The sequence below is a fragment of the Centropristis striata genome, chromosome 24, assembly GCF_030273125.1.
Source record: "Centropristis striata isolate RG_2023a ecotype Rhode Island chromosome 24, C.striata_1.0, whole genome shotgun sequence".
NCBI lineage: Eukaryota > Metazoa > Chordata > Actinopteri > Perciformes > Serranidae > Centropristis > Centropristis striata.
The window spans coordinates 13,840,791-13,862,809 of record NC_081540.1 but is presented as its reverse complement, the minus strand read 5'-3'; the positions used below and the strand labels follow the sequence as shown (position 1 = coordinate 13,862,809).

The window sequence follows — 22,019 nt, the reverse complement described above, 5'->3', positions numbered from 1 at the left end:
TTATACCAAAACAACTGCAATATTATGTTTCACACAAATACAATAAAAACGTTTCTTTCTTTTCTGAGAACAAGATAATTTGTAAGAACTTGTACAAGCAAGATAATAACTTGTGCGAACAAGATAATAACTTGAAACAACAAGTTAATGACTTTGAATTACAAGATAATAACTTGTGCGAACAAGATAATAACTTGAAACAACAAGTTAATGACTTTGAATTACAAGATAATAACTTGAAACAACAAGTTAATGACTTTGAATTACAAGATAATAACTTGGAACAACAAGTTAATGACTTTGAATTACAAGATAATAACTTGAAACAACAAGTTAATGACTTGGAATTACAAGATAATAACTTAAAACAACAAGTTAATGACTTGGAATTACAAGATAATAACTTGAAACAACAAGTTAATGACTTGGAATTACAAGATAATAACTTGAAACAGCAAGTTAATAACTTGGAATTACAAGATAATAACTTGAAAGAGCAAGTTAATGACTTGGAATTACAAGATAATAACTTGAAACAGCAAGTTAATAACTTGGAATAACAAGATAATAACTTGCACGAACTTGTGCAAACAAGATAATAACGTGAGAAGATAAAACAAGATAGTAACTTGTGAAAACAAGATAATAACTGTTGCAAACAATATAGTTACTTGTGGAAACAAGTTAACTTGTAGGAACAAGATGACTTGTGAGACTGAGATAAGACTATCTCAGGTTATTTGCAGTCTGACACAGATGTAAATAAAATGCAGCAGTTTGAAGCTGCAGCAGGATAACACAAAGCTTGGTTATATTTTTAGTTCTCTGATCCTCACAGAGTTACATTAATAATATTTATTTATGGCTCATTGTTTTGGAGCCGACACCTCGGCAGCATTGAAAAGAAACTGTTCTGTGATTGGTCAGCAGGACTTGTTAAACAGACATACAGGCTACACGTGTTCTACACATCCGTTCACACTCCAGCACTGGTTGAGAAATGTAAACATTGGTGTTTGTTAAGCAGCTGATTGGTGGTTTAGTGATCCGAGAGAAAAACTGACGTCAAGGGCCCCGAGAGTCAACGCGTCGAATCCCAAACAAGCTAACAGAGCGGCAAAGGCACTGACGGGGAGGAGCGCTGAGAGACGGAGCCGTCCCGGGAAAAAAAAGAAAAATCACCAGAATCAAAAACTGTGACGGTGACGACAGCCGATCCTGCAGCACTGAGGACGCAAACAGAAGCCCTTGAAGTGAAACTGAGAGAAGTGTGATGGAGGACAGAGGGACACAGGTGGACAGAGACAAACAACAGTATTTACAGGTGAAGGTGAGACGGACAGGCAACCAAGCAAAGGTCAAAGTTCACTTCAGGCCACCCCGAAATAAACGTCTCGACATCTTCATGTCAATTGGAAGCAGCGAGACGATTCATACGAATCAAAGACGAAGGCGGGTTTCTGTGGAGACACAGGTGTTAAAAACGCACCATATATGTTTCAGGAAGTCTTTTTAAATGTTTGACAATAACATAAAAATTTTCTTTTAAAAAATATGGAGAAAAAAGGCATTTTTAATGTTTAATATATATATATATATATATATATAAAGAATATGTCTTTGTTAATGTTTAAATTATGAATTAATAAGTGTTTTTAAATGTTTTAAATATATGTATAAATAAGTATCTAAATGTTTCCAACTTAAAAAAATGTAACTTTTCGAAAAAATATATGATTTTTTGAATGCTTAAAAAAATGAATAGAAATGCTTTTAAATGTTTAAATAAGTATTTTTAAAAATGTGTTTAAAATATAAATATATTAAAAATAAGTCTCTTTAAATTTTACAAAAGAAAACATGACAAAACTGTTTTCTATCAGGTCTCTGTGTTTCTTTTGTCACATTAGACCCGACTTTTGTTTCATGAACGCTGAGGAAACTAAATCCTGATGCAGTTTTGTCCTAAAACAACTGAAGACAAACAAAGGAAGCAGGTTTCAGTACCTTGAGGTTGCCGGCTCACGACCCGTTATGTGTTCGAGCTTCCTCTTCTCTCCAGGAATCTGAACCAGAGAAAACCGGATTAGTTTGGTGGTTTGTGGTACAAACATAAAACATAAACACATGAGTGCGTCCCAGAGGATTGTTTGGTTATTTGATGCTGAGCATTTCCAAAACTATTTTTAAATGTTTCCTTAAACACCAGATGATTCTACAGATGTTCCAAGTTAGAGCCACTTTAAATTAATTTATTAAAATAAATATCTATTGAAGCTGATATCTAAAGTTCTTCTACACCAAACTCCAGGTCTATTTTTGTAGATTCAAACAAACTTATTTTGACGAGTCCTGAAATAATTATTGAGATTATTTCAAATTAGATGAAATAATGTGATATTTTTATTACAAACTATTAAAAAAAACCATTGTTTGTTTTCTAGCTGGAATGTCAAGTTAAAGTGCAGAAACATTATAACACTCACACTTGAGTTTGTCGCATAAAGTCTGCAAAGTGTTGATCTCTGGCACACAACTCGATTATCCTCAGGCGCTCTTGGATCTCCTGCACAGGGGTCAGATGTCAGAGAGAGCTGTTTACTGAAGAGGAAATATATGTCTGCAGATGCAAAGCCCCTGATAGTCACAATATTCAGTCATCAAACATAAAACTGAGTAAAAGTAAAGGGGAATGACCAAGAGAACCAGAGTGGAATGTCTGAAAGATCTCTGAGACAAACAAACAAAATTCACATTGTTTAGTGTACGACCTTAGTCATGTTCACAAAGTAAAAGTTTAAATTTGAAATCGACAAAAACAACCACAAATAACTAAATCTGAGTGTTTTTGTTTATTTTGTTGGCATGCAACCAGTACCATCAAGTATTTTGAAGGAAAACAATCACACTGCAACATGAAAATACAAAAATCTGGTTGCTGTTCTGTTTTAATTCTACTTGACTATATTTTAAAATAATGGCCAGAAAAATCACACTAAAAATTTGCTTCTCTGCTGTTTTCTTTTCTACCTTACAGTAAACTGTATGTATGGTGTCCAACAAGACTCAGTGTTGGGGCCATTTTGGTTTGTGCTGATGACACTCTGTTGCATTCAGGGAAAAAGTTGTTCCATCTTTTGCAGAAAATGAGTACATACATTTTTTTGTTATTTATTTATTTTTTTTAATTAATTGTTATTAATGTAATAATTTTAATGTATTAGTCAGTGTCAGTCACTATTTCCACCATTTCTACAAACCAAACAATCACTAGATTAATAGATAGATTATTTAATAAACCTCTATGCTGATGAAAGCTGGTTGTAGATAAAAAAAAATCTTGTCCCATTTTCGAATGAGTGAGTTCGACTCAGATCTCACTGAAACAAAGAAAATTATGTAATCATAAACTTGAGCGACCATCGTACCTCCTTGGTGAGCGTGGTGTTCTCGTAGATATGTCGTATCTCGTCACTGCCGAAGACTCTGGAGCTGTCGGCGCTGCTGCAACTGCTGTACGGTGGGAAGTTGGCGCCGCCACCACTGCGGTTGTACCGGGGAACATCGTCATCATAACGACGGTAGTACTGGGCAGTGACCGGGTCGCTCTCAAACGTGGGGTTGAACTTGGCGGCGCGCTCTAGCGTCGGCATGCTGTCTCCCCGTCTGGAGGGCGAAACATTTAGATGTATTAATCAAAACAAGTGATCATTAAAAACTGGACATGATACTAAAATAAACCTCTATGCTGATGACACTCAGTGTTACATTAAAACAATTGGTCTTCGTCGCCCACCTCAGGGGGTCCTCTGTGTCCTCCCCATCATACTGCTCTCGTAGCGTCCTCGCCAGGAAGAAAATTATCCCAGCTGCCACCATGAGGAACCCGGCCACCGAGGCGATGGCAATGCCAACTACTAGCGGCTCAGAGACATATTCTTCACAGTGCTCGCCGCGATACCACCAGTTCTCTCCGACTCGACACCTGCAGCAGGTTCAACAATACAGGTTCATCTCAAAAAATTAGAATATCATCAAAAGTTCATTATTTTTTGTCAATCATTTAAGGAAGTGAAACTCGTGCATTATATAGATTCATTACTCATAGAGCGAATTATTTCAAGCCTGGTTTTCTTGTAATTTTGATTATTCTGGCTTAGAGATAATGAAATCCCAAAACTTAGTGTCTCAAAAAATTAGAATATTGTGAAAAAGTTCAGACGTCCTCCAACCTGCAGATGGCGCCCTTGCCGGGGATGACGTCACATTTGCCGTCGTTGAGGCAGAAGTCGGGTTGCACCTCGCAAACGCTCTGACACGGCAGGCCGTCCACGCTCAGGTACCCGGCGTCACACACACACTCGGCCTCGCCCGACCACCTGTTCACCATACACCTGGAGAAGTCATTGCACGCCTGGAACTTACAGGGGTCAGCCCGTTCGCCTGAGGAGGAAGGAGAGTTTATTTTAAGAGCAGTAAGACAATATGACAAAATTTACATAAAACAAGAAAAGCATCAAAAGCAACACAGTTAAAAGTTAAAAACAGAATACATTAACATGAATTATAAATAACAGAAAAAACTTCAGTTGCAGCAGCCCTGCAGTTTTCTGAAGAAATATGGTGCATAATGGAAACAGCAACAAATAGACAGAAGAAGAAGTCAATTAATTGGAAACTATTTTTTGTAATGGTCTGCTTTTATTTTGTGTGCACTTCCTGCTTTAATTTGTAGTTTTGGCTGACAGTCTCTGACACTGTCCTTAAGTGCTTTGACTTCTTTTGTTCATGCGAGCACCTCATGGTATATAACTATGTGCGGCAGAGAACAACCATGGTTTGGTCTTCTCTCCATGCTGCATGTCGTAAAGGTTTCTTATTCATCACACAAGTCCGTATTTATTTGGAGAACAAGCAATTTCGAGAATGAACAATTTCTTTCACATCTTGAGAGGCTTGTCCCAGGAGCTGCAGGACTAATCTGGACCAGTCAGGTGGTGATTACATCTTGGATGATGATTTAACTCGTCAGCATGCTGGAGTCTTCCTTATTATCAGAATTAAGCAGATAAGCTCAGCCACAATAAAAATCCTTCATATTGTTAGTGTGCAGATCTTTTTCTTTGATCTAGCGCCTGTCCTATTGGGCACACAGATTATTCTTTTTGTGCAATGGAAAGCTGCCTTCAGCGTGAAGTGGAGTGAAGTGATTAATGACTACAGTGAGTCACTGCTGTAGATTATCAGGCTGTCAGGAGCTCTGATTGGCTCAGACAGATTAAGGAGTTGCAGCTCAGCAGAGATGGAAGTGACAGTAAATCTCACGTTACAGTCGACAGAAATCATCCCACATTACTTCACCTCACTCAGCTGGAAATGTGCGGGTTGGACACATTAAAAAGGAAAAGTATGGAAAGTGAAAGTACTAAATGCAGAAAAAAAAATATCCCTCACATCTATTTCAGTCAGATTTAACTATTTTTTTGAAAGACAGTATCATCAGCATATAGTTTATTTTAATATTATAGAAGTAGAAGTATATACTGTAAATGAAATATATACGCTACAAAAAGTGTGACACATCTACGAGAACCCTGAGGTACAAAAAATGTTCATGAATGATTTTACTTTTTTCCTGATATTTCATCTTTCAAAGACGGGACATAGTTTTTTTGTACGTACAGCTGAGTGTCATAAGGTTTATTTTAATATGTTCACATAATCAAGACATTCAAAACAAAAGTAGTGCCAAAATTGAGCCTTGTGGGACACCACAAGTAAAACGTGAAAAAAAAGATGTAATATAAAATAAATTAAAATATTTTTTTATAAAATTATCAAAACAAAATAGCAAATTCAATTTAAATATAACTAAAGGTCAGATTTTATAAACTCTACTTCTTTTTTTATTTTTGTAAAATCTTCATTGTTAAAGTAACTGAAGCTGTCAGATAAATGTAGTGGAATACAAGTACAAATTAAAAGTACTTGACATTTGTACTTGAGTAGTTGTGCTTCTCTCAGACAGATAACCCTGCAGATATCAGAGTGAGTCAGTGTGTGTTCTCGACTCTGATCTAATACCTGAGATAATCTGTCTGAATGGATTCACCCACTGAGCATGAAATGTCTTCTGAATACAAACACAAACTTGTAATACTTCCTGGAGGACTTGTGACAGGAGGAGGTGTTCAAAATTCTAAATACAACAAGTAGTTCTCTTAAGTCAAGAAAATTAACTATTGATGACTGTTGGTGTGAGATGAAAACCCAGGATCCAGCCAGACCTCCTGAAATTCTTTAAAACAAGGTCACACAAATTCTAGGTTTACGACTCAAACAGCTGAGCAAACAAACAGTCAAGACCAAGTCAAGTTTACTTATTTAGCCCAAAATCACAAATCTGTCTGCACCTTAACCCTCTGAACCTCGACAAGCAGTTTCAGGGCTTTTTGGTCTTTGTTCAATTTACTCACCGTGGCCTTGTATTTATATAAAATCTCTAAGTCTTGTAGCTCTACAGAATCAGCACAATTATGGCTAGAAGTGGGAACAAAATGCCAAAAATGTATTTTGTGCAGAAACAGTTATAATCAGATAAATCTTTAAAAAAAAAAAAGAAAAAAAACACTAGTTGAGTTTCTCTGACAATTTTTCTTTTTTTTAAAGGATGGAATAAAATAACACTTTTCCATGTGCCAACCGGTGTCACAATTGTTGAGGCAAAAATGCTTGCCCCACATATTCTACATTTTGAACTATTTCCATTTTTCAGGACTCTCCCCTCTGCTCTGTGTAAACAGATTTTCAGTGAATATTTGTCATGTGGTCGTTCGTCTCAGCAGAATCAATCATGGCTTCAAAGTGTCATTGAAGAGTGCAGAATTTAAGACATTTAGAATAAAATGATGACGAGAGACAAACCACAATTTTAAGCCTTGTTTCGGTTGCTTTTTCTAACTGACCTTTATAACAGACTATCCCTTCAGGGACCATTGGAAAGTTTAAAATCCAACAATTTCTTGAAAGAAAACATACTTTTCAAACCCAACAAAGGGTTGGTGTGGTTCAAAAGGTTAATTTAGCAGCTCCAGCTCCAACAAGGTGGTCATATCTTGAACTTTTTAAAGGACGTCGGAGACACACATTAAACTGCAGAAGATCTAAAACTTTTACAAATTGTTCAATAATGGAAACCAGTTAAAAAAAACGTTCTCACTTTCAGTGATTTTTTTGTCTAAATGCATTTTGAAGGTTTTATTAATAAGGAAATCAATTTTCTGTTAATTTAACGGCACGTTAAAATTCTGTCTCAGTGTCAGGCCTTTAAAACTTGTCGAGTCCAATCCCCTACCTACTGAGCTTCAGTCCTACCTGATTCTACATCCAGCGAGTACTTGTCGATGGCCAGGTTCATGGTTTGGTAGGCGTTGTTGGCGAAGTCCTCCAGGATGAGGTAGACACTGTTGGTGACCCCTTTGGGAACCGGCTTACCAAACCTCATCCTGCTGTTCACCACAATGCTGCCGTTCCTGAAGTTGAGTATCTCCAGGTTCTGGAAGTTGTTCAGGTTGGACTGAAGGTAGGGGACCAGCTGCAAGGAAAAAAAAACAAGACAAGTGAGGAACCTTTCATATGAATATAAAAGTTTATTTGTCAGAGCCTTTGGGTTCTCACCAGTTGTAGGAAACGTTGCTCCAGGGCTTTGTACTCAGGGGAGCTCTTGTTGAAGAGATCCATGGAGAACGCCATGTTGGTCACCCTGAGGCTAAAGAAAACCATCAGGGCCCTGCCGGGTCGGCTCGCTAATGCTTCCAGGTCTGACCCCTGTGCCCCACTGGAAAAGCCGCTGCTGTCACCTTCAGTTGCAATGCCACCATACTGGAACACATCAAAGCTGACATCGATGGTTGGCACGTTGGAGAAACCGGGATCAAAGGGTTGGATTTCAGAAGAAGGGGTGCTGTCGTCGACTTCCTGAATCGAGGACGTTGTTGTTTTGAGGATATCGCTACTTAATTCACCTTCTGAAGTATTCATCAAGGTGGTTAACGAGTCTTCATCCTGAGCTGCTCCACCCTCTGTTTGGTTCAAAACCACCACCGATTGAGTCAAATGAGGGACATCTGGAATGCTCAGTGGAACTTCGTCAGCATCTTCATGGTTAGGATGTTCGTGGTTGACCGGTTCCTCGTCCTCCGGTGCAGAATCCGAAACTCGAGTGAATGGTGAGTCCTTCTCAGGTGAGAGTGCAATGCTGCTGCTGTGGTCTGAACTTTCAGAAACAACAAGGACCGGAGCTAAAGTCGTTGTGGTGACAACCATCACTTCGTCCACAATGAGATCCTCACCTTGGATACCAACCGTCGGTGCCGTTGTTGTCACAGGATCAATGGCACCAATGTATTGCTCCTCTATTATCTCTACCTCATCATGATCTTTGGTTTCTGGCAGCAGCAATTTTGGTTTTTCCGTGAATATTTCAAGTTCTGACGGCTCTTCAGTGATCCAATTAAAGCTGGATTCTGTGACTGTGATGTCCTGGACATCTCCAACAGTAGGTGACACTTCAGTGGAGGAAGTGTCAGTATCAGGGACTTCAGGCACATCAATAACTTTAACCTCCTCCTTCTTGGGAATATCCTCTGATCTAGACCCAACTGTAGCCACTGCTGCTTCAGGAGTTACTTCTTCAGTGGCTTCTGGAAGCCTGACTGCTAAATCAGTGGGCCCTGCGAAAGCGGGGGCCTCACGAGTCCAAACTTCAAGTTCAGGAGAATCTGTGACTGGCACCCCAAGGGTATGTGGTTCAGTCAAGGAGTAGTCATCATACAAGCCAGATGCCTCCACCTTTTTCACTGAAAGTTCGACAGTCAAGGTTCCTTTGGGCGAGAAAATGGGTGCTTCAGTGGTAGTTGAGTACCGAGGGACAGTGCTGATGTGTGGCGTAACCAGAACCTGGTCCAAGAAAGGATCCTCAACGCCTCTGTCAGGCAATAATTCCTCAAAAGCAGTGACTGTTGTTACATGCAAAGACGGAGCATTAGTGAACTCGACTTCCATTGCAATTAAATCCTCTTTTTCAGTGATTGGCAACTCTATGCCAGCGACCTCAACCTCCTCATCTTCATCGTCGGTCTCCTCTAGATCAGGTGGCGGCAGCACCTCCAGGCTGCCGTCCCCCTCATCTAGTCCAGTCTCGTCAGATGTTGCTGCTGGCTGCCAGGACCAGAGATCAGCTCCCTGGCCGTCTCCAGAGAAACCAGAGCCAGATCCTTCGTCCAGTGTGACCTCAGAGTCAGTTTGAGGTTTCACTGGCAGTGGAGGAGCAGCGGCAGTGGAGCCTCCCAGACCAGCCACATGGTCCCCTCGGGGGATGCTGCCATCATCCGTCGGAGCGTTACTGAGTAGGAATCCCTCATCTTCAATATTTCCATCATCTGTAAACCAAAGAAGCACATGGAGAGTTTTAATGGCTGGGATCTGCCTCAGAATCAGTAAGAGTTCTAAAGGTCTAGATAGGTCTTAAATGAATAAGAGAGACCCACATAGAGCCATTTCTGTCCTCTATTAGGGGGTAGAAGGTCCACAGTAGATATCAAAGTGTTCTAGTCATAAATATGAAACAAACATTCAATTTGATGCCTATTAAAATATAGAAAGTGTGTATAAAGTCATAGAACATTAGGATAAGAGTATATGAAGTCAATTTCCATGCTCATTTACATCTCATAAGTTGTTACAGCAATTTTGGGGTTGGTACCATTTGATCATATTTAGTGGTAACTTTAATCGTTTTTTTACTGGAGATTTAGTAAAAATGTTTAAAAATCCCTCCATAGTCCCATATTAGGACAGCAAGACCTTGGGGAACACCATAGAACCTGTGATTTGGTTTAAAAAACTTTTGACATTTTGTAGATTCCTGTATTTTGGGTGATTGTATGGCGAGCACTTGTATTGTGTTAACTGCTGAAGAACCCCTTTATTGTCAATATCTATCATCATCACACATTAATAAAATTGGGCTCATTGAATCAACAAGAGTCTCAGCTTTCCAGTCGTTACCGATTTATACAACTCACTGTTTAGGGACCCTAGTATGCAGGAATATCCACATAAAATAGGACAAAATAACACATTTTACTGCAGGAGAAAAGCAGCATGTTATTAGCATAAAGTGGGCATGTCTTTAAAAAGGAGTGTAGTAGACGTTTGCTCACTCTCCCTCTGCAGTTCAATAGTCTTCCTGGGGAACTCAGCGGCAGGTGGTGGACTTGTGCTCTCGTCAAACATGAAGACATCATTCTCGCTCAACGTGTCGCCCACGGAGCCTTTCCACTGGTCGAAGGAGTCAAACAGGAAGTCATCTTTGTTGAAGAAAGTGTTGCCACTGTCCGCCTCATGGCTCGGAGCGTCGGGAGGTTTCTCCGCAGCGAGGATGTTATCCTGAAAGGAGAGAGTTTACTGACATCTGATCGAGTCTTTGTTTATGAGATAGTTTGTTTTATGGCTCAATTCGACTCACCATGTTGTCCAAAGTGTCAGCTGTTTGGCTCGTAGGTTTCACGGTGGGTAACACGTTCTCTGCTGCAGAAAAGAGTTGTTAATAACTTTTTTTTATTGTTTTTGGACCCAAGGAAAGGAACTGGAAACATTTAAACATCTGAAGTGTGAGTTGTGGTGAGAAAAACATTTCTGAGAGTTAAAAATTCAAACAAGAAGAATATTTCATCCTCTTTTCAATAAACATAATTAAGAGAAGTGTCTTGTGTAAATAAAATAAAATGTTATGTATGTTTTTTTTAATTTTAGGATTCACAAATACCATTTTCTGGACACAAGTTAGTGATTTTTTTACTAAATAAAGAAGAAAACCTTTAAGTCTTTAACAGAAATGTATGATGAAATTTGTAGAACTTAACAAACCTGTAAGACTTTTACAATTAATGTATATTTATAATTATTTAAAAAATCACAAAGTTCTGTCAATGGATGAATCCTACCGTCCTCAGCCGGCAGCGTCTCTATGCTGCTGTTGGACAGGAAGTTGTCTTTGTGCAGCGCCTCGGTGATGTAATTGCGGAAGTCAGTGATGGTGTAGACAACAGTGGGCTGCTCGGCGGCGCCAGGGAAACTCTTCTCCACCAGGTTGTTCTGCAAAGAGATGAAGTCCAGCGTGTCGTTGGCAATGCCGCTGCTGCCATCCACCTCCAGCGTAATGGCGTAGTGTACCAGGACCACCAGACCCCTGACAAGGAAAGAGAAGCATCAGTGCACCATCCAAAACATACACAGAGAGCAAGACATCAAGAATAAACTATTCATCTACACCAAGGGTGGGCAATTTATTTTCCCAAGGGGCCACAAGAGATACTGGGAAGGTTGCCGACGGCCGGACCAATACTGTGAACTTAATTCTGCTCAAAATTAATTCCATTGCTTAAAAAATACAATATTATCTGGGTTTGAGCTGCTACTGGTAAGAATACATTTCATGATAAGACTGTTAATGTGGAGTAAGTCAAATATAGCAGTGAAAATGGCAAAAACTCAATTTATTAGTGTTCCAGATGTTTTTCAGTTATTTTTTCTTATTTTCGTGAGAAAGATCCAGTCCGTCTTGGGCTTAATGTCTTTGTTCTTTTTTTAACCGTGAGATGGAATTTCGGCAACAAGATAACTTAGTGTTTTTTGTTGAATGCATTTCTGTGCAGGTGCGATGCACGCACATACATAAATTGCCTTACAAAAATATAAGCACTGCGGTTGTATTGATCTTTCGCGGGCAGGACAGGGACAGCTGCCTAATGACCAGGTCTGATCTAATTGAAATCTGTAAATTATTATAATGGGACATTTCTATTATCTTTCTTTAAATGCATTTTTATTTATTTTTTAAATACATATATTTACTGTATATTATCAGAATTATTCAAGAAGTTATCTGTAAAATAAATTATGATTGTCTACTGTTATTTGTGTTGAGCTGAGCTAATTATCCGTTTATCCGTTCAGAAAACCAGAACCATGTGGACTTTCTCCTCCTGCAGCCTGACAGTCTGTCTGCAGAGTTCAGGTGAGTATAAGACTCTCTCTGGAGGAGGTGGGGTGGAGGGGACGGGACTTTCCTGGACAGCGGGTGGGGGGGCAGCGGACCCGTCGTAAACCTGTAATCCTGTGGTGACTGCAGGTGGCCGGCGGGCACTTATCCCACTTCAGATCCGATTGTTAAGGACATTAAGAGGAAATTAGAGCGGCAGAGTGATGGGCAGGTGAGAGGGGGCTTTGGAGGGGGGGTGAGGGTGAGGGGGGGGTATGTGAGGGCACAAAGAGCAGCCAGGACACAAAGATCAGTGAGGACAGCTCTCTTAACTCATTTACTCACAGTTGTTGCAGCAATTTTTATGTTTATACCATTTGTTACAGAGATTCGGTGCTAAATTCCACCTTTTATTTTAGTCATGAATGAGTAAAAAATGTCAATAACCCCTCCAGAATCCCACATTGAGACACCAAGACCTTGAGGAAAACCACAGAAAAAAAATCCATGTTGTGATATGGTCTCAAAAAGCTACATATTGAACTATTTCCATGTTTCCAGCCTATCCTGTCCTCTCCTCTCTGCTCTGTGTTAACATATTTTCAGTGAATATTTGTTCGTCTCAGCAGAATCAATCATGGCTTCACAGTGTTGCTGTGGAGCAGAATTCAATGTTTTAACAGGATCTGGTTAGTGCAAATTTGTAATTCTTGGACCAATTTTAAATGAGACATGTAGAATAAAAGGATTATGACAGAAATATCACGATTTCAAGCTTTTTTTGGTTTTGTTTGGTTTGATTTTCTCACAGAAACTTTTGTAGCTGATAATCCATTCAAGGAAACAACAGTGCCTGTTTTTATAGTTTCTTTCTATGGTAAACTGTTGACTTTTTAGAGAAAACATACTTTTCTCCGAGGTACAAAATGTTTTAACACAGAGATAAAACTGAGATAAAAATGAGAAAAGTTTGTGAAACTCACCTCTCCAGGTCCTTCTGTGGCCTGAGAACAGAAACAAAACATCACATGAATATAAAATAAAATAAATAATAAAGATATTATCTGCTTCACACATAAGGAACAAACCTGAACTCGATGATGTAGACGTTCTTGAAGCCAGGCAGCCTCTCGAAGGCGTCTTCAATCTGAAGTCACAAAAAGGAATGTCTTTCTTTGATATTTTACATTTAATGTTGATTTTATTTGATCATTTTGTTATTATATTATATTTTGTATATATTTTGATATTTTACGTCTGTTTATAATCTATTTGTGTTTTTTCCATAATGGATTCTTTGATGGTTTTCACATTTTCTTATATATTTTCTTTGATTATGTTTTATATACCTTTAAGTTGTAGTATAACTACTATTTTAATTTTATATATATATATATATATATATATATATATATATATATATATATATATAGGTGAGAGAGTCTCTGTCCCTGCTGCTGTCTCTATTAATCCTATTATCCACTGTATGTCCCCTCATTAGTGACCCTGACCTGGGCGCTCATAAACTGGCGTCCCAGCGTCCCCGGCAGTGGAGCAGAGCCTGAACCAGTCCCGGAGGAGCGGGAACACGTCGGCGCTCTGACTTTTCCTGGCACAGCAAGTTTTTCCAGAGTGAGTCACTGCTCGTGTTGTGTGTGGAGGCTTCCAGCTCTGGTTCTGCCTCAGCGTCAGAGAGATCGATTGCTGGCACAGCAGAGGAAACTCAAGCTTTAAAGCGTGAAGATTCTTAATGCGTGAAAAACAGGCGAGGCCTTTAAACCGGAGCCAGAGTCCTGAGTGTGCAGTTTGCAGGAAACCACGAGTCAGTAATGGACGTCAGAGAGACAACGACAGGAAAGAGTAAAGAGGAGGTCTGAGCAGAACCACAGAACCTGGCTGATGGACACATTACATCATCGCTTTCTCCAAAATACCACAATGACACTAGTGTGGTCCAAATACAGAAACACTGTGTGGACAAACACTGGTTAGCATAGTTAGTTAGTAATTAACTTTAGTTTCTGTGTTTAACTTAGAGATGTTTTATTTTCTACCTGTTGAATTTCATTTACCCATTTTTTATATCATTCAAACACAATATATGCTAAAGATGCAACATAATGAATGCTAAAACATTAGCTTAAGGTCTTACTTAACATAGAATATGCTAAATTGTTAGCTTGGAGCCTTTTTAAAAATATTGTATGCTAAAGTTTGAGTTTGAGTAAATATTTTTCATTCATATTTAAGTTTACCTTCTGTGTTCAACTTTAGAGATGCTAAGGTATTATCTTCTTTACTCATTTGCTTTTATATTTCAACAAAATAAGCTATAAGCTAAAGACTGAATATTATGTATGCAAAAAAAGGGAACTCATTTGCATGTTTTCTATATTTCAAAAGAATATATTCTAAAGATGTAACTTTCTTTTTTTAGTCAAGACTAATGTGTAAGCTTTGAATAAATAAAGTCCTCTCTTACCCTGCGTGTGAATTGTCTGGCCAGCTGCTGGTAGTGGAAGCTGCTTGGGTCTCTCAATGCGACGTTGTAGGTTTCTCCTCTCAGCTTGATGCTCAGCTCCACCACCTGGTCCTTCTGGGGTCTCGGGGGCCAAAGCAAGGTGTCGTCTATCTCGTTACCAATCTGCATGAACAAACAGGTTCAAGTTCCATGTCAAATCAACACTGGGACTGAAACGTATTGGTTATTAACAAGGCATGCTATAACTAATCCATATTTACTTACAGAGTTCTCATCCTCGAAACCAAAGTTGTTGTTGTCATCTACATCATAAGGCATCTCTGTTGGATCAGGGAAGTTTCCATTGTTGTACTCCACTACGTATTTGGCTGTCACCTCCAAAGGGGCACCAGGGGTGGCCTCCTCAGTAGCCTCCTCAGTAGCCTGCTCAGTGGCCTCCTCAGGAGCCTCTTCAGCGGCCTCCTCAGCGGCCTCCTCAGCAGCCTCCTCAGTAGCCTCCTCAGTGACCTCCTCAGTGGCCTCCTCAGCAGCATCCTCAGCGGTCTCCTCAGCAGCCTCCTCAGTCGCCTTCTCAGTGGCCTCCTCAGTGGTCTCCTCAGTGGCCTTCTCAGCGGCCTCCTCCACGGTCTCCTCAGCAGCTTCCTCGGTGGCCTCCTCAGTGGCCTCCTCAGTGGCCTCCTCAGCGGCCTCCTCAACAGTCTCCCCCTCAGTGGCCTCCTCAGTGGCCTCCAGAGTGGTCTCCTCAGTGGCTTCAACAGTCTCCTCAACAGTCTCCACAGTGGTGGCCTCCTCACTAGCAGCCACTGCGGTACCTTGGGTCGTCTTTGTCTCCGTGGGGGTTTTGGCGAGGGACTCAGATGTCACCTCTACTGGGGCCTTTGTTGTGATTTCCTCTGCATCTTCTGCTGTAATATCTGGGGAGATACTCTCAACTTCCTCAGCCTGAGCACTGTCCTCACTTGGGTCTTCCTGAGGTGCAACCTCGACGTCAGGTTCATCAGGAAACTCTTGGGTGTTCTCTTTAGCTTTGGTGGTTTCTTCCTCCGTGGTTGTCCCTGGATGGGCATGAGTCACAACTTCTGGGGGCGTTTCACTCGGAGGCTCTGGAACAATTTCTTTTTCAGGGAAGGATTCTGGAACTTCACTTGCAGGCTCAACCACCTGTGTAGGACTTGTGGTTTCTGCTGGTACTTCTGCCATATTGTCTCCCAGAAGTTCCACAGTCAATTCTGGTTCAGGTGTTTCCTCCACTTCAGTCCCGGGTGATAAACTCTCTGTGTCTTCGGGAACAAAAACAATAACTGGGGTGATCTCTTCATCAAACTCTGGTGGGGTTTCATCAGTCGTGTCTGGGATAACTTCCTCTTCAACTTCTGGTTCAGATTCTTCTGTTTCTGGTTCAATCACACTATCTTCTTCCTCCAATATCTCCTCAAAGGACTCAGAAGTAGCATCTTCTCTATCCTGCAAAGGTTCCCCTCCATCTACTTCTTGAGTTTTATCCTCATCAGTTACTACTTCAGGTTCTGCTGGTTGTGTAGTAGTAGTAGTAGTAGTAGCATCTTCTCTATCCTGCAAAGGTTCCCCTCCATCTACTTCTTGAGTTTTATCCTCATCAGTTACTACTTCAGGTTCTGCTGGTTGTGTAGTTCCTTCTGTAGCTTCCTTTTCTTCTGCAATTTCTTCTACAAGTTCTGCTTCTTGTGCTGGTTCTCTGGTGGTTTCTATCTCGGCTTGAGTTTCTGGATCCTCGATGAGTTCTGTCTCTTCTGCCATTTCTTCTAGAGGTTCCATTTCTTCTGCTGGCCCTTCTGTGGGTTTTGTCTCTTCAGCAGCTTCGACTACAGGTTCGTCTTCTTCTGCACCATCTCCTGTAGGCACTACCCATTCGATAGTTTCTTCTGTAGGTTCTGCTTCTTTGGTCTCCACTGGTTCTATAGGTGCCTTAAGTGTTTCGACACCTTCAATTGGTTTTTCTGTAACCTTAACTGCTCCTTCTTCTTTAGTAGTCTCATCTGTTTCAATTGTAGTTTCCGGTTCTTCTTCTACTGTGACATGTACCGGAGGTTCTACTGTGTTCTCTTTGGTAACTGTTACCTCGTCCATTTCCTCTGGTAGTTTTTGTTCTGGTGTTTTGACCATTTCTCCTTCTGCCACAGTGACATATTCTGTTTCAACTACTGGTTGTTCTTCTGCTGTTTCACCAGTGTCAATTAGCTCTGTTGCACCACTCTCTGTTGTTATAACTTCAGCTGACTCTACTTCAACAGCAGCTTCAGTTGTTTCATCCTTAACAACAACAGAAGCTTCTTCATGTTTAACCTCTACTTTTTCCTTTTCTTCTGTTGTCTCTACGATCAAATCAACAGACTCAGGACTAATCCCAACTGCTTCTGCTATCTTGTCGGTTGTTGTCAGAATAGAGGCGTGGGAAGGAACCTCTGTTTCCATGTTCGAAACAGATTCTTGCTCTGGAGACATATTTATAAATATTTTAGCTTCTTCCTCTGACTCTGAGTCTATTAGAAATATAGTTGGAATGGCATCTGTGCTGACTTCGGTTTCATCATGGCTAACTTCTATGATGGCTTCTGAAGGATCTTCGACAGGTGATTTGTGTATGTCACCTTCAGATTCTTCAAGAATTGCCACCTCAACTAATTCAGGCGCACCTGGTACTGTTTCATCTGCTGAATCCTCAGTTTGTTGCACTACAACCTGCTCAGCTACATTTGGGGTGACATCCCAATAACTTTCTGGAAATTCTTCAACTTCTGGCCCCACAACAACCTTGAAAGTTGTCTCAGGGATATGCTCCATCAAAACTTCTGATGGAGCCTCAGCAGCAGGCCCCGGGGGTAGTTCCTGCCCAGATACATCCAGCAGGGAAGCTTCTGTAGCTAGTATTGTGGTGGGATTTGTAAGAGCCACAATAGTTGCTTCTGTGAGGCCCTCTTCAGCCATGATTTCTGAGGGCGGCTCCTCACCTTCTGGGCTAACTTCCTGAATCACCTCAGAATCAGGTACATCCACATCTTCAGGAATTATCTCATCTTCTGCTACAGCCTCCTCTTCTGTTGTGTCTGGGCCAGTTTTGTCTTCCTCCACTTCCTGAACAGTCCCATCAAAGGGCTTATGGGTAACAGAGTCAGCAACCTCCAAAGTACCCTCTGCAGTGTCCTCAACATCTACTTCTTCAGACTCTAGAGTGTCCGTGATGACCAAAGGTGGACTTTCTGTCTTTCTATCTTCCACATCATCAGCCGTGGCAACAACCACAGGCTCAGAGGTCGTATCCAAAGGAACCACGGTCCGGGATGTTGGCTCCACTTGTTCCAACCCTTTGATTTCAGAGAGCGGAGTAACCTCAAAGTCCGGAAGGTCGTCTTGGTCACTTGCGATTGTTTCCGATCTAATGATATCTTCCTCTGTCAAATGAAAATATTGATAAAATGACAAATTAGGATGATATAAAGTAAATTGAAGGATTTGCAAAATGCCAAATTATACATGTATACAGGAGCCGGAAGCTCCAGACCAGAGAAAGAGTTGTAATGCCCAACATTAGTTCTATAGAGATGATGTTCTTTAATACTTCCTGAGAGGTTTGAACATCAAAATCCATCACACCTAATGTTACATGAACTGGAACTATACAGGTCCTTAAAATCCCAGAAATAAATCAATGGTTTTGGGGCATTTGGAATCTCTGCCAGAACCCTGATTCCAAAAAAAGGTGTCACTATAAAACATAAATAAAAACAGAATGCATCCATGAAATTGTGCATTTACAAAAACAAAAGTTTATCAGTTTAAACAGTAAATATATTTTCTTTGTACAGTCTTCAATTGAATATTTGTCATAAAGGATCAGCAAATAATTGCATCCTGTTTTATTTACATTTCAGACTATCCCAACCTTTTGGGAATGAGGATTGTAAAATTGGCAACATTTTTCAATACTACATCTGTGTAATGTAAGCTAACAGGACTTTATACTATATACTGAATCGCATGCTTTTTGAATTATTCAATCTTTTTTCATGTGTTGTTGTTGTTGCTGCGGGGTGGTAAAGTTACAACTGTAACACTTCAGATAGTGTCCGACCCTGGAGAAGCTGAAAGGTGCCTTTATAGGGGTCAGATGTTGCTTGAGTTTTCATCTTTTGAGATTTTTTTCTCTTCTCCATGAACATCGGAAGAAGATGAAATTGAAAGACCTTAAATAAAACAGTTAAAACAAGCTGGATGAATTGTGCCTGCAGCTCCAAGTTGGCTTGAATACAAACAGCATCTCCACCTATAGCTGTGATCTCACTAACCCCGATACCTGTACTGCAGTAACTCTGTCACGTCTACACCTCTGGTGCTCTGCTCAGCCTCCCTCCATTGACCAGACTGCTGTCCGTAAATAAGCTTACAAATCTATTCTGAGAGGAGAGCCTGTGACAGGAATCAGGCCTCCTACACCCACTCCTCCCTCACATGACCTCAGAACAGGCTTTTAAATCCAATGGACATTTAAGTTCAGACAAACATTGCTTTTAACAGTCTGGTTCCCTGCCTGTCTCAGGGTCCTTAAAGGCATTCAGTGGTGCACCAATAAGACAGGACCAACCACCTGCCAGCTTTCTGCTACTTTCAGGTTAAATTAACCAAAGGTCATGTCATGAAATTCATTGAACATCTTGTAATTCCACTCCAAATACTTTAATAGGTATGATTATTTTAAGATTGGCCCTCAGAGCTACAGTTCAATATATGTCACAAAGTCCCAAATTTCTTGGAATCAGAGTTGAATATAAATGACTCATTAAGTAACTTATGCGATGCCAATATGTCATCAAATGTATGAAAAATAACAGTATATACACTATATAATTTATTTTATCACAGTTATCACAGTTGTTATTAAAAACTATTCATTTAATAAGCATTGATTGATTAATTAATACATGTATTTATTTATTTTTAAATTAATTTATTTATTTGGATGTATTTTTTTATTCATTATTTTCTCTTCCACATACCTTTTTTAATTCTGTCCCCAAACCAAATTTCTTTTTAAAATAACCCCCCAAAAATAATGTAAAAAACATTTTTAAAATGACCAAAAATGAAATCAATGAATAAGTCAAAAGGGACAATTAAGTATGAAATTAAATAATTGATATAAAGTTAAATAAATAAAGAAGTAAATATAAAAAATAATAATATTTATGTCAAATTATGCATTTTAACCCTCCTGTTATGTTCATTTTTCAGGAACAGCAACAATGTTTTGGCTCAATTCAACCCTGGGCCTTATCCAACAGTGTCAGAAAGTAAAAAGTCCCAATAAACATTGTTCATATTTCATTAATAACTCCATTACTAACCATTTCAATCAATATTTAGTGCAATGGTGTTCTTTACCTCTCGTAGATCATGGTTCAATGAGGATAATTCACTCATTTGTCCTTAAAAAAATGCATGTTAAAACTTTTTTTAAGGACATTGAAAAGACCTACATATAAAAATACAAGAGTTTTTCAATACATTAAATTTTATTTTACATTTTGTTTTGTTTTTTATGAAGAAATACTTTTAACTATTATTTGTAGATTTTTAAACTTTGAAATGGGTCGAATTGATCCGCAACATAACAGGAGGGTAAAATTAAGTTGTTACACAAAAAAAACATTGATTTAAGCTTCATTAGTACTTGTTTTAACCCAAAAAGAAAAAACATGTGTCGCCCATGAATTAAAGGTTAGTAAGTCTCCTAATCTCAGACTGAGCGGATTCACAGAATGAGCATCAGGTGAGTGTTTACCTGCTGGAGAAGCGATGCTCGTTGTGTCAGAGCTGCAGGACAGACGGAGACACAGAGACATTTAGGCAAACAACCAAAAGTAACAGTGACAGATTTGAAATATTCTGAATATGTGACAAAACCTGAATCAGGCAGGTTATTAACTGTAACTGTGAACAAATTATGACTAGAGAACATATATTTACAGCCTGAACTGTAGGAATATTAAGAAAGACAGCTTCACATTTAGTCGATCGAGCATTTAAGCAATCCACTAAAAAAGCAAATGAAAAGTTTCTACTGAAAAGCAGCAATGATTGATTATTGATATATTAAATTCAACAATAAACACCTAAAACTGTGTCCAAAAAAAACATTGTTACAAAAACATCAGTAAAATGAGCAACAGCAGACTTTTAAAGGGGAATTTTCACATGTTAATATGGATTTTTTTTGTATGCTTTTGCTATTTCCAGAACAGTTCAGTTTGTTTCTCATCTTGAAAACCTAATAATCGGTTATTATCAACATTTACTAAGAGTTTGGTGTGACCAAACATCTGTGAACTCTTAAAATAGCTGGCATTCCCCTTTAAATCCATTAAAGTGCAGCACAGCTGGACAGTGAGGTTTAAGAGAAACCACACGACTGTAAAAAGTGCAACAAGCCAAACAAACACAACAAGCAAGCATCTGGACCCAGCACAAGACCATTAAAACTCTTTTATACACGTCTTATATTCTTACTGCGGTTTGTCTCAAAGTTTAAAAACAAAACCATTAAAATATATATATTTGTTGCGTGTGTATATTTAGAAACTGTGTGTGTGTGTGTGTATGTGACATATATAATGATATATATATATATATATATATATACTTACTTCAACATTTGTTAATATACTTGTGCATAATTTATACACTTATTTGTAAAAAAAAAATGCACATATATATTTTAGATATTTACTTATGTGTAACATACTTATTTGAAATTTACATATACTTTTGTGTTATATAAATATAATTATTTGTAAAAATTTACAGCTATACTTGATCATTTAACTTAAGTGTAATTGACATATATTCATTTGAAAAATTACATCTATTTTTGTATAATTTAAATTTATACTTTTGCAATGTAAATAGATTTATTTGTAAAAAGAAAAATCCATACATACTTAAGCTATGTACTTGTGTGTAATTTATATAAATATATTTTAATATTTGATAATGTACTTGTGCATAATTTATACAGTTATTTGTTTAAAAAATGCACATATATATTTTAGACATTTAGTTATGTGTAATTTATATACATATATTTTATTTTAATTGAAATTAACATGTGTTAGTACAATGTATACTTGTTTTGCAACTCACTTTTTTTTTTTTTACATATATGCATTTGAAATTTACATTACTTTTGTGTCATTTAAATATATAGTTACTTCGAAAAATGTATATGTATCCTTATTATTAAATATATATATATATATATATATATATATATATATATATATATATATATAATAAGGATACAGCAATTTACATATATTCTTGTAATTTATATATATATATTTACTTGTGATATTACATATATACATACATATCATGTATGTATATTTGTGTCATAAAGTTCTAATACAAATTTATTTGAAATTTCAGCTCTGTAAGTCTGTAGGCCTACCTGCATGGAGGTGG

The 22,019-nt window shown here is 38.7% G+C and overlaps 1 protein-coding gene across 1 annotated transcript; it reads right to left on the bottom strand.

The window, feature by feature from the left end:
- Positions 1-559: 559 nt before the first annotated feature.
- LOC131962639 (interphotoreceptor matrix proteoglycan 2-like) lies at positions 560-14,868 on the bottom strand. The gene is made up of 15 exons (XM_059327609.1): positions 14,790-14,868; positions 14,526-14,687; positions 13,132-13,190; positions 13,027-13,047; positions 11,007-11,251; positions 10,529-10,590; positions 10,224-10,449; positions 7,678-9,440; positions 7,375-7,594; positions 4,233-4,443; positions 3,797-3,985; positions 3,429-3,666; positions 2,487-2,566; positions 2,008-2,066; positions 560-1,460 (listed from the first exon to the last, which is right to left on the bottom strand). Exons 1-14 carry the CDS (start codon positions 14,841-14,843, stop codon positions 2,033-2,035), a joined length of 3,564 nt encoding a protein of 1,187 aa, XP_059183592.1. The 5' UTR covers positions 14,844-14,868; the 3' UTR covers positions 560-1,460; positions 2,008-2,032.
- Positions 14,869-22,019: the final 7,151 nt, after the last annotated feature.